General features: G+C 38.0%; 1 protein-coding gene across 2 annotated transcripts in view; it reads left to right on the top strand.

The window, feature by feature from the left end:
* Positions 1–6,078, top strand: part of TINAG (tubulointerstitial nephritis antigen) — a 92,142-nt gene extending 86,064 nt beyond the window's left edge. For both annotated transcript variants that reach the window (XM_004424008.2, XM_087438728.1), the window contains exon 11: positions 5,862–6,078. In XM_004424008.2, the coding sequence (XP_004424065.1) occupies positions 5,862–5,996 (135 nt within the window). In that variant the 3' untranslated portion in view covers positions 5,997–6,078. The remainder of the gene's footprint in view (positions 1–5,861) is intronic.
* The last annotated feature ends 7,271 nt before the right edge of the window (positions 6,079–13,349 follow it).

Genomic DNA, 13,349 nt, shown 5'->3' on the forward strand with positions numbered 1-13,349 from the left:
TTATTTGACTTCTCAGTGTTTGGAAGTATACATATTGGAACTGACTAGAAAATATGGAAATTGGAATTCAGCTGCTAAAACTCTCACACGCTTTAATGCTGTCTTGTTTCCATTTAATTCAAAGTCCATTCCATCTTTGAAGTGGTAAATTGAATTAATAATGTTAAACACAGTTTTAAAAGTGCTCTTTTATATAGTCAGGGCTAGTTAAGAAGGCAAAGAGTCAATATAAAGGAGGTAAATTATGACATCAAAAAGCAAATTATGGGGAGGGGGAAGTAAAAGATTAGAGTTTTTGTATATGTTCAAAGTTAAGTTGTTATCAACATAAAATAAACTGTTATATATACAAAATGTTTTATTTAAGCCTCATGATAACTACAAAGCAAAAACCTACAATGATTCACAAAAGATAAAGAAAAGGGAATAAAAGCCTATCACTACTGAAAATCATCAATTAACAAAGAAATACAGCAATAAACAAAAAAAGGAGTAGGAAACTACAAAACAGCCAGAAAACAATTAATAAAATGGCACTAGTAAGTCCTTACATATCAATAATTACTTTAAATGTAAATAGACTAAATTCTTCAATCAAGTCGTAGCATGGCTGAATGAATAATAAAACAAGATCCAAGTATATGCTGTCTGCAAGAGACTCACCTCAACTTTAAGGACACACATAGACTGAATGTGAAAGAATGAAACCAAAAGAAAGAAGAAATAGCTATACTTTTATCAGACAAAATAGACTTTAAGACAAAGGTTATAATTAGATACAAAGAAGGTCATTGTATAGTGATAAAGGGGTCAATCCAACAAGAGGATATAACATCTGTAAAGATTTATGCATCCAAAAAAGGAGCACCCAAATATATAAAGCACATACCAACAGGTTTGAAGGAAAAAATAGACAACAGTACAGTAATAGTGGGAGACTTGAATACCACACTTTCAACAATGGAAATGTCATTCAGAAAAAAAGTCAATTAGGAAACACTGGACTTGAACTATACATCACACCAAATGGACCTAATAGACATATAAAGAACATTCCACCCAACACCGGCAGAGTACCCACTCTTCTCAAGTGCACACAGAACATTCTCCAGGATAGATCATGTGTTAAGTCATAAAAAATGCCTTAAAAAATATAAGAAGATTGAAATCACACCAATTATCTTTTCTGACCACAATGGTATGAAACTAGAAATTAAAAACAGGAAGAAAACTGGAAAATTCACAGGCTCAGATGATGGTTAGTATTTTTTAGCAATGAAGTATTTCTCAATTAAGGTATGTACATTGTTTTTTAGACATAGTACTATTGCACACTTAACATATTACAGAATAGTGTAAACATAACTTTTATATGCACTGGGAAACCAAAAAATTTGTGACCCACCTTATGGCGATATTTGCTTTATTGTGGTGGCCTGGAATCAAACCTGCAATATCTTTAAGGTATGCCTGTAGATAGATTCCTAGAAACATACAACATACCAAGACAAAATAATGAAGAAATAGAAAATCTGAACAGACCAATAATGAGTAAGGAGATAGAATCAGTAATCAAAAACCTCCCAATAAAGAAAAGCCCAGGACAAATGGTTTCACTGGTGAATTCTACCAAACATTTAAATAATTAATGCCAATCCTTCTCAAACTCTTCCAAAAAATTGAAGAGCAGGGAACAATCCCAAGCTCATTTTATAAGACCAGCATTACTCTGATACCAAAGTCAGATAGTAAAACTACGTGAAATCTATTTACCAATATCCCTGATGAACATAGATGCAAAAATTCTCAACAAATTACTGGCAAATTGATTTCAACAGTGCATTAAAAGGATCCTTGCATCATGATCAAGTGGGATTTATCTCTGGAATGCAAAGATGGTTCAACATACGCAAATCAATGTATATGATACAACACATTAATAGAATGAAACATAACATTTATATGACCATCTCAATAGATGCAGAAAAAGCATTTGACAAAATTAAACATCATTTTATGATAAAAGTCCTCAACAAATTGGGTATAGAAGGAACATACCTTAATGCAATAGATGCTATATATCATAAACCCACAGCAAACATCATACTCAGTGGTGAAAGGTTGAAAACTTTCCCACTAAGATCAGAAACACAACAGGGGTGCCCAATCTTACCTCTCCTCTCAATATAGTACTGGAAGTCCCAACCAGTGTAATCAGGCCAGAAAAAGAAATAAAAAGCATCCAAATTGGAAAGGAAGAAGTAGAGCTGTCTCTGTTGGCAGATGCTGTGATTTTATACGTAGAAAACCCTAAAGACACAACCAAAAATCTATTAGAACTAATAAATGAATTTGGTAAAGTTGCAGGATACAAAATCAACATACAAAAATCAGTTGCATTTCTACATACTAACAGCAAACTATCTGAACAAGAAATAAAGAAAATAATCCCATTGACAATACCATCCAAAAAAATACTTAGGAAGAAATTTAACCAAGGAGATAAAAGATCTGTATATTGAAAATTATAAGAAATTGGTGAAAGAAATTAAAGAAGATGCAAATAAATGGAAGGATACCCCATGTTCATGAATTGGAAGAATTAATATTGTTAAAATGTCCATACTACCCAAAGCCATCTATGGATTCAATACAATATCTATCAAAATTCCAAAGACATTTTTCACGGAAATAGATAAAACAATCCTACAACTTGTATGAAATCACAAAAGACCCTGAATAGCCAAAACCATCATGAGAAAGAACAACAAAGCTGAAAGCATCTCACTTCCTGATTTCAAACTTTATTATAAAGCTATAGTAATCAAAACGGCATGATACTGGCATAAAAATAGATATATAGACCAATGAACAGAACGAGAACCTAGAAATAAACCCACGGACATATGATCAACTAACATTTGACAAGGGAACAAAGAAGACACAATGGGGAAAGGATAGTTACCTCAATAAATGGTGGAAAAACTGGATAACCACATGCAGAAGAATGAAATTGGACCTCTAGTTTATACTACCTGCAAAAATTAACTTGAAATGGATTAAAGACTTAAATGTAAGACCTGAAACCATAAGACTCCTAGAACAAAAGCATGGGGATTTTTTGGATATGACACCAAAAGTATAAACAACAAAAGCAAAAATCAACAAGTGAGACTACAGCAAACTGAAAACCTTCTGCATAGCAAAAGAAACAATCAGCAAAATAACAAGGTAATCTATGGAATGGGAGAAAATATTTGCAAAACAGATATATCTGATAAAGGGTTAATATCCCACATATATAAGGGACTCATACAACTCAATAGCAAAAAACCAAGTAGTCCAATTAAAAGAGGGCAAAGGACTTGAATAGACATTTTCCCAAAGAAGACATAAAAATGGTCAACAGGTACATGAAAACATGCTCAACATCACTAATCTTCAGGGAAATGCAAATCAAAACCACAACAAGATGACCTCACACCTGTTAAAATGGCTATTATCGAAAAGACAAAAATTAAGTACCGGTGAGGCTGTGGAGAAAAGGGAACTCTTGTGCACTGTTGGTAGGAATGTAAATTGGTACAGACACGATAGAAAACAGTATGGAGGTTCCTCAAAAAATTAAAAATAGAACTACCATATGATGATGCAGCAAGCCCACTTCTGGGTATATATCCAAAAGAAATAAAAAAGAATATTGAAGAGTTATCTACACTCTCATGTTCATTGAAGCATTATTTACAATAACCAAGACATGGAAACAACCTGAGTGTTCATCAATGGATAAATGAGTAAAGAAAATGTTTATATATATAAAATATACACAGTGGAATGTTATTCAGCCATGAAAAAGAAAGAAATCCTGCCTTTTGTGACAACATGGATAGATCTTGAGGGCATTATACTAAGTGAAGTAAGTCAGACAGATAAAGACAAAATACTATATGTTCTCACTTATATGTGGAATCTAAAAAAGCCAAACTCATAGAAATAGAGAATAGAATGGTGATTGCCAGGGGCTGGGGGGTGGGGGAAATGGGGACATATTAGTCAAAGGGTACCAACTCCCAGGTATAAGATGAATAAGATCTGGGGCTCTAATGCACAGCATGGTGACCATAATTATCAATACTATATTATATACTTGAAAGTTTTTAAGAGAGTAGATCTTAGATGTTATCACCACACACACACACACACACACACACACACACAAATCGTAATTACATGAAGAGATGGAGGTGTTAATTAAAATTTGTTGTAATCATTTTGCAACATATACATGTATCTAATCATCACATTGTACACCTTAAACTTACATATTTTATATGTCAATATCTCAATAAAGTTGGGGAAAAAAGAAGGCAAAGAGACAAATCTTAAAAGAAATGACAAGAGTCAGTTCTTTCTTAAAGCTTATGTTGTCACGACTATTTTGTCGCTGAGTAAACCTGCCCTTTTACATGATAGAAAACAGTCGAACTCAACGCAACACCATATACCTTGAGAATATCAGTGTAGTTCACGTTTGAGAAAATTTTCCATCTTAAGCCCAGGGGAGGGTGAATGTGAGGCAAGCGTGGAAGCTGTTGTTCTGAAGTCCCCAATTTACCAAATCCCGTGAAAATTTTCAGTTGTTATCCTACTGGACTTTTCTGTTGCATTTAGTTGTGGTCAACTGCCTCCCTCCTGAGTGTCCTTCTGGCCTTCATGAGACTCTCTATCTACTGCATTCATGGGTTTGCTTCCTGTACGCTTACTCACCCAAGCTCTAAGCACGGGAGACATTCTGGACCTATCCCAACTCTCTAACCATCCTCCTGTTTTAAAAATAAAAATAGAAAGAAAATTTCTAATCCCTATTGATTTTACTTTCTGAATATTTCTCAAATACTTTCTCTGTTTCTCTCCCTATTTTCTCTGCCCCCGTTGTCATCCAACTTGATTATTACAAGTTTATTAACAAGTTTCCTTGCCTCTTGGGTCTACCCTCTTAAGTCCATCCATTTCATTTCACACAGAGTAATGTAATCAAAACATAAATTTGTCCACCTCGTTCTCCTACTGGAAACAACTCAAAACTTGCCATTATTTTTACCATATTTTTTCAGTATGGATGTTATTATCTTCTGTTCCAGCCTCGTAACCTACCAGCCTGCTTCCATTTAATGATCTAATTATACAATTTCATTGCTTCATTTCGCTGCTTCATGCTGCTTCGTGCTTTGGTATTTATGCTTTTGCTGTTTCGCTTTACTTGACTCTCCTTCCTCCTTTTTTATCTGGTTATTTTATGCTCAGGCTTCAATATGCATCTCATGTGGCACTTCTTCCGGGACAACTTCCGTGAGCCATTCAAATAAGCGAGATGCCCCTCTGCTGACTTCAACAGCACTCTGTGCGTATTTCTACCTTAGCACTTGCCTTATGGTGGTCGTCCTTCATTAGCCCATGAGCTCTCTGAACACAGGATAAGGTATTGTTTACCTGTGTTCCTCCAGTGCCCAGCACAGGGCCAGTCACGCAGTAGACACTTGATAACTGCAGCTTGTCTGCCATCTTCTGATGAGGCATTTCAAGCTCTGACGTATATGTCACTGTTGTACTTTGGGGGACTCAGAGGTGTTACACCAATCCTGGCTATTGCCTACATGTATATCCATGCATGTTAATCTAACTTATGAATAATATAACTGTTTTATTCTTATTTAGAAAATATTTCAGTTCTTAATAATTACAATTCATAATAAGTCAAAAGGCATTTAAAGCTACATATCAGTTCCCTGTGTTTTTACAGGCAGGATTAAAAAATATGGAAGTGTGATACTCAGCTTTTTTATTTTTTTGTTTTTCTACAGGTCGCTGCCAATTCCTGGGGAAAGTCCTGGGGAGAGAATGGCTATTTCAGGATTCTTCGAGGAGTAAACGAGTCTGACATTGAAAAGTTGATTATCGCAGCTTGGGGCCAACTGACAAGTTCAGATGAACCATAACATATTATCAAATTTCCATAAGGCCATGCATTTAAGTAACCCCTTAAATTGAAATTAAGCAGTGTGAGGTTCTCTGTGATCTGTCTCTTCACCTTGTTATTATAATGTGCCTGTCTTCTTGTTTCACCCCAGGCTCTTGCTTCTGCTTCCTTTATATTACTGAGTACATGAAAATACTTACAGAGGACGGCAGAGTGGCTAAATGCCTTTAAAGCTCCCTGGTTGTGTTTATTTTTCTCTCATGACACTGTCCTTTTGACTTTGATAGTTCACAGTGTGACAGCACTGGTCTTAACAGTTCATAGCATTCATTTGTAGCAACGATGTGGTTTCTCTCTTTGATCAATGAGGACTTCAGACGACAAAAAGCAATGAAAACACCAGTTTACTATCTTTACGGTTTTTTCAACCAAATGGTGCTTTCTCACTTCAGACCTTGTTTATGTTTTGCCCAAAGCAATGGAAATAGACTATTGTTTCTCTTAATAAGCTAACATTTTGTTTCTTTTTATTTGTCTAAACCTATCTCACAATCTGAATTCAAAAAGGAAGGTAACTGCCCACAGGAAATAACTACTCTTTATGGTACCATGTAACAGCCTGTGATGTGGAGGAGATGGTAAGTAATGGGAATGCTTAGAGGCTAATAATAGAAGTAGTCTTGACACATATACACTCCTATTTTTGGAAGCCAGTACACATTGTGTCAAGTCTATTAAAATCAGCTGCAAAAGTGTATTTGGAAAGATAACATATTTACCCCCCAGAACAGCAACATGATGCCACGAGTCAGAAAGAATAAATACACTTTTATCACAACCATTTCACAGTTCACTGCTTGAGATTCTAAAAAGTAAGCTATTTTGGCACTGATTTGCATATAACTTTTATTTTAGTTCTCTATAGTCAGAGAAACCAAAATAGCATCATCATAATGGTTGGGAAAGGACATAATCTTTTAATAATTCACTGGCGTCTTAAATGGCAAACTAATAAACGAAGAAGCAAAGCTGATAGGTGAGAATGGCCAGTTATAATTACAATGGTGGGATACAATGGCCTTAATTTCTGGACACTCTGTCATCTTCATTTTCGGGTGTGGGGCTTTTCTACACTGCTGTGTCCAAAGATGCCCGGGATAGATAAGCTGGATGTGTTGAAAATGAGAGGAAGCCAAGCACAGGAAGGTGCAGTGTTGCTGCAATTGCTGTTTTCTCCATTCATCACCGCAGCTTTGTCAGAAAAAGCATCAATTCATTTGGTTCTTCTGTAGAAAATATACATAAGACTGGTTCACCTTGGGATTAGCCAATGTTCCCTCAGAGGGTTGAGAAATAATTTGGTTTTGTCTCAGTCTGGATTCCTCTAGAAGCAGCCTCTGAGGCAAGGTTTTGAGTGCAAATAGTTTGGGCAGAGAAGGGGACACTGAGAAGCGACTGGGGCAGTGATGCAGGGTAGTGAAGGCAGACTATATAGGGTGCATTACCAAGCAAAGCACCGCCACAGGCAACTTGTTCTTATCCCACTGGGGACTGCTCATACATTCCTCAGATACATGCCACCCAAGAAAGATGTTTGTTGGTTGTGGGCTGCTCCTGGGGGCAGTGAATTCCCTGGTTGTTCTGATCTGGCATGAGGGTGGGAAAAGCAGGTTCCAGTGTCAAAAAAAAACCCCACAGGCAAAGAAAAGCAGGTTCTTGTGGTTGGACGCCAGGTTGATGTCCACTGAAATGGCACCGGTGAGGCTATGTGGGCAGGGCACCTGCAGTGTCTCTGCTACAGATGTTAAAACACTTTTAAAACATTCCTTAGGTGTTCAAGACTGAGGAAGTAAAAAATGATAAGGCACTAAGATGCCAGAGGACTAACGCCACTGTTTATGGGATTAAGTTGATCCAATCTCGGTCCTTGTTAGTAAACGGACAAAAATTGTTGGAATTAATTTTCACATTGTGGTTTGTGCATCTACATTGTGGGCCTAGATTCTGCTGTTTTAAAATTTCCTACCTTTCTAATGATCCCAACTGATGAGGAAGCTGATCCCAAAGATTTGAAGGTAAAGCAAAGAAAATATCACAATAGTAAGTCCCATTGAAAGGTGAAAGATATATTTGTCCAGCAATTACAGACCAAGAGGTAAAGGTGAGAGAAGTTAGCTGAGACAGAAGTATACCAATGGGATAAGGAAATATTATTCCTGAGGTTTGTTGAGGTAGTGTCTTCCTTTGAATGGTGTTGCTTCTCATTTTTAAAACTTAAAGAGCACGTTTGGTTCTATTTACCTGCCAAGGGCCCTGAGTCAACCTTCAGGAAATAGTGATTGGTATATTCCTTTGCCCACGCTAGGGACTGAGTAACTCTTTGTAAATTGATTTGACTGATGACTAGATGGGTTTCTCCTACATTGTGGCTTTTCTTGGCATGCAAGTGTGCCCTACTCACCTCAGCTTGGACTGAGCAATGGAAAAGACCACACATTTGGTGCATATGTCTTTAGAGTTCCTGTCTCTGTTTGCATATATGGGGTCTTAGTATTTTGAGTTAAGAATATGCAGGAGAAAAATTGTCCATAAAGATCATTTAACTCTGCCAGGATAATGTATCTCAGATTGGATAACACTGTGAGCACTAAGATCTGGTTTTCTTCCTATTCAGTCAAAAGTATGTACCATTTATGTGCTTTTATGGGTTCCAGTTTAAACTGGTTACTGTGTATGGTTTTTCCTGGAAAAAGAGGAAGTTATCCCAATATAGCGCATTGAATTAAAGCCTGGCCACTCCATTCGGTTGAACAATGCTTCTTTCTTCAGGTGGCATTAAAAAATATAAAACAGGAAGAAGTAGGGAAGACCTTGAATATAGATAGGGCGCATGGTCTTTCCTGCGTCACAATGTTTGAGTCTTATCTCATTCTGTTCTAAACAATGAAAAGACTTTCCCAGCTTTTTAAAATGCATATTCACAAATTTTCTTAAAAATGCATAATATGGAATGAAGTTTGTTAGCAATATTCAACCAGAAAAAAGGAAACCTCTCTAAGTGTTTCCAACAGAAGGAATATAGTGAAAGAAAGTGGCTGCATAGGTGATAGAGGAACACAGAAGGCAAGAGGATGGTGAACCAGTCCAGAGAAGAGCAACAATAGGAAGCTGCCATTGTCCCTAGACTGAAGGGACAGAGTGAAGAGGTGGGTTACTGGAATGTAGAGGCTGGTCTTTTCCTGGTGGTAACCAGAAGCAAGGCTGGCCTGTCTGGTGGAAGCTGGACTCATGAAAAGACTTGATGTTGCCAAATTTGCCAACTGAGGCAGAGAGGAAGGGGGAGAAACACAGAGGCTTCTCCTTTCCTCCTGCCTCCCAGCTCTCATCAGTGCCTTTCATTGGCTGATCCTGCCGAAAGACAACTGATTCAGGAGGTTATGAAATGAAGAGGCTGTCAGAGTCAGCCTCCATCCTTTATCGGGTGGATACAGATACAGAAGGGAATAGGATAAGAGCAAGGAATAAATAAGAGGATAAACATAGAAAATAAATTTTTGGTTCATCCCATGTAAATATTGGAAATTAAGGTTACATAAATGAATGGTTTCTCAATGATGGATTAGCTCACAGACTCAGTCCTTAGTTAATACATATGTCTTAAGTACTACAATGCTTGCTCTTACATGTTCTTTTTCTTTTCTTGGTTAAACACTTTTGACCTATTGGGAATATACTATAATCTATGCAGGGAAAGATTTTTTTCTCCACTTTCTTCACAAGAGTTTCTAGGGACTCTGTCTGATGTTTGACCATCATTGCCTATCAAAAAGATTGTGAGGATCTGATCTCAGGAAATTTATTTTTCTTTGGCCGGAAGCTGATTCCATTTTCAAAAGAAAAAAAAAAGGAGGAAAAAGAGAGCAGTAGCTGACAAACTACTGTCTTATGAAATATTTTAAGAGAAGGAACATCAATCCATCAGACGCCACTGCATCAGAAAGGAGACTCCGAAAGAACACACAGACGTTCCTTCCCCACAGAAGTCAATGAAGGAGGGAAAAACCCAGGCTAACACTGTCAAGAATGGGGTGGTTGAATGAAGGCCATGAACACTATTGTGTATCATTTTGCTACCATATCTGATAGAAATGTTTAAAAAGTCATTGACAGGTAATTAAGTAAAGTGGGATTTCTCCTGAGACACCACCACAGGAGCCTCATTAGTTAGAAAAAGAGTGACAATGACTCTTCCCTTCATCATCCATCCCCTGTCTATACCTTCTATCCCCATAAGGCGAGCCATTTAATTCTATGTTTCTCCTGAGATTATAAGGGAAAACGAGTCTAGTTATGTAGAATTTGAGATTCATCTGGTGTTATATCTACCATTTTCAAGATTCACAATGAACAGGCTGCTGCGAAGTCCTTCAGTAAGTCTGGCAAATCACAGCCTGGGTTTCAGCCCTCTCTCATCTTGCTCAGGTACTTCTGCGCTGACCAACACGTACAATTACATACAATGGTTCCACAAATGACCACAGACCCTTTTCCCCTAAAAATTCCCAACGTCACACATTATCCATTCAATATTTATCATATACCTGCAAGGTTCTAGCCACTGTGCAAGGTGCTAGATAGATAGCAGGGGGACCGACAAGAGAGACAGTCCTTGCCCTGTATTATCCCTCAAATTATTCTGTTGTAAAACACACTTTGCAGATACTGGCATGTATACAGTTTTGAATAATAAGGTGCATAATTAGCTTTTAGGGAGAGATTGGCATTCCCTGACCTCTGACTTCTGATAAAATAAGGAACATTTATCTTTACCTACAAATCGCCTTTGGTGCCTTTCTCAGAACGCAGCCGTGGGCTGGATATACCTTAGGTCTGAGTCAGTCTGAAATGTCTTATGACAGTGCACTGGCGAGCCAGTCAAAGACTATGGTGTGTTAGTGCCATTAAAGTATGTGAGAGAACTGTGCTTCAATGAGGTGTGTTTTAAAGAGAACCCAAAATTTCAGTCATCCTTTTTTAAAATGTGTCTTAAACTTATTCAATGAAGGACAAAATTTTCTTTTCTGAGGGATATATTTCAAAAGTGTTGTGTGTCCGACCAATAGTACTAGGCTTCATTTGATAGTATGGTACTGAACCCAAGTCAAACTAGCTTAAGCCGGAAAGGAATGACATTTACCTATAAAATGGAAGTGATCAAGAGGGGGGATCTAGCTTTAGGCGTGGTTGGTTCCAACAGTTTAAATGATCCCATTAGTACTCCACCTTTTTCTCAAGGTCGCAGCTCTGTTTGATTCCATATGGCCTTTCCCAGCTATATTTTCTCGATGCAGCAACGAGATGGCTGCTGGAAGCCCCCTGTCAACAAATTATTGTCATTGAGACTCAGTTTCTGAATCTATAAACTGGAGTTATAAATGCTTATAACGCTTGCTATTATGAGTAGTAATTGAGAGTGTATGGTGAACATTGTGCGTGATTCTTGGCCTAGAGTAAGCTGTAAATAAATGACAGCTATTGTCATCACCAATGTCATCACTGCTTTCATGACCATTATAGTGGAAGGGTTCTTATCATGGATCTCAGCTACCAATAATTCCAACCCTCTGCTGCGTAAGTTATAGACAACTTTTGATTAATGGCTAAAACCCGTCATCTCTCTAGACTGCTCACTTGTTATTCAGGTCAGTCATTAGCATCAGTAGATGACTTTCTTTCTGTATGTAAGTGACAGTTACCCCCACAGCAGGCTCATAGTTTGTAGTATTTAAATCTCTGCATCAGGGATATTAAAACTGTACAAGTCATTGACCCACAACTCCCTTTTGAAAAGCAAAACCACAAATGTTATATCTTCCAATTTCAAGGGTATATTTCCTGTTGATAATCATTAGAGCTTGGTAAGATGATATCCAGTGAAGTGTAAGCTGTTCTAAGGTAAAGATTCTGTCTTATTCCTCCCGATTTTTACCACCAGTAGCAAACATGGTTTATATACAACAAATGCTTGCTAAATTATCAAGTGACTAAGCATTGAACACATCATGTTGGAACAAAACCACTTTTGACTTATACTACACTGTCACTAACCACGTTCTTTCCCTGTATCCTCCACTGTGAGGTCATCTTCTGAAGGGCACGGAACATGGCTGTACAATGACCACCAATCCAAGCACAGTGTCTGGAATGAATAACTTCTATTGACAAGTTTTGAGGAAGCTTTTGTTTTAATTACTAAAAGCATGACAATTTTTTTTTCTAGGAAGTATATAGCTTTCTTTGGTGAGCCACAAATGATTTGCTAAAGTCATCAAATATTTTTTAATTCAGTGGGATTCAGTCCCTTATGTACTCAGTTTATTGAATGGACCGAGTATAAAGAGCTACAGAGACAAAAGATGGCTTTACTTTTCTCCAACTACCACCTTCTAAAATGCTTTGTCAGATTCCTCTTCTTCACCCTTGATGATATCTGTCCAAGGTACCCAGTCAGTCTCAGTTATAAGAACAGTCACATGCCAATACTTGTCATTTTTTAAGTATTAAAAGGTTTTTATGGGACTGGCCTGGTGGCATGGTGGTTGAGTTCGGCATGCTCTGCTTCAGCAGCCAGAGTTTGTGGGTTCCAATCCCGGGCGTGGACTTGCACCATTTGTCAGGCCATGCTGTGATGGTGACCCACATGCAAAGTAGAGGAAGATTGGCACAGATGTTAGCTCACGGCATGTCTTCCTCAAGCAAAAAGAGGGAAGTTGGCAATGGAATTTAGCTCGGGGCCAATCTTCCTCACCAAAAAAAAAAAAAAAAAGTTTTTATGTTATAATTCAAAGTTTTAATTTCACCTCCAGCTCAATGCTATCATCTCTCACGACCTTACTGTCTTGTTCATCTTGGGCTGCTATCACAAATTACCACTGATTGTGTGACTTAAACAACGTTTATTTCTCACAGGTGTGGAGGCTAGGGCATCCAAGAACAAGGTGATGGCAGATTCACTTCTGGTGAGAGTCCACTTCCTGGTTTGCAGATGGCTGTCTTCTCACTGTATCCTCACGTGGTGGAGAGCAGAGAGGGAGAAAGAGAGCAAGCTGTAGCATCTCTTCTTATAAGGGCACAGCTTCTGTCAGGCTCTGTCTGCCTTGGTGAAAACTAGGCAGTGGTCTCGATGAGCTCTGAGTAGCCTTTGGGGTCCCTCCCTTTTCTTGAAGTATAGCATACATGCCCAGCCTTCCCCCATTCTGTCCCATTTTCTCTGTTCCTTTAGTCGCAGCTGGCAGTGTTTGCTGGCATAATCCCATCTCTATTTCTGGCCTCTGTTGAGATGGCTGATCAGTTTGTGCTTCTCACCCACGCT

Source organism: Ceratotherium simum, chromosome 13 (genome assembly GCF_057802395.1).
Source record: "Ceratotherium simum simum isolate JZ-2026a chromosome 13, ASM5780239v1, whole genome shotgun sequence".
Taxonomy (NCBI): Eukaryota; Metazoa; Chordata; class Mammalia; order Perissodactyla; family Rhinocerotidae; genus Ceratotherium; species Ceratotherium simum.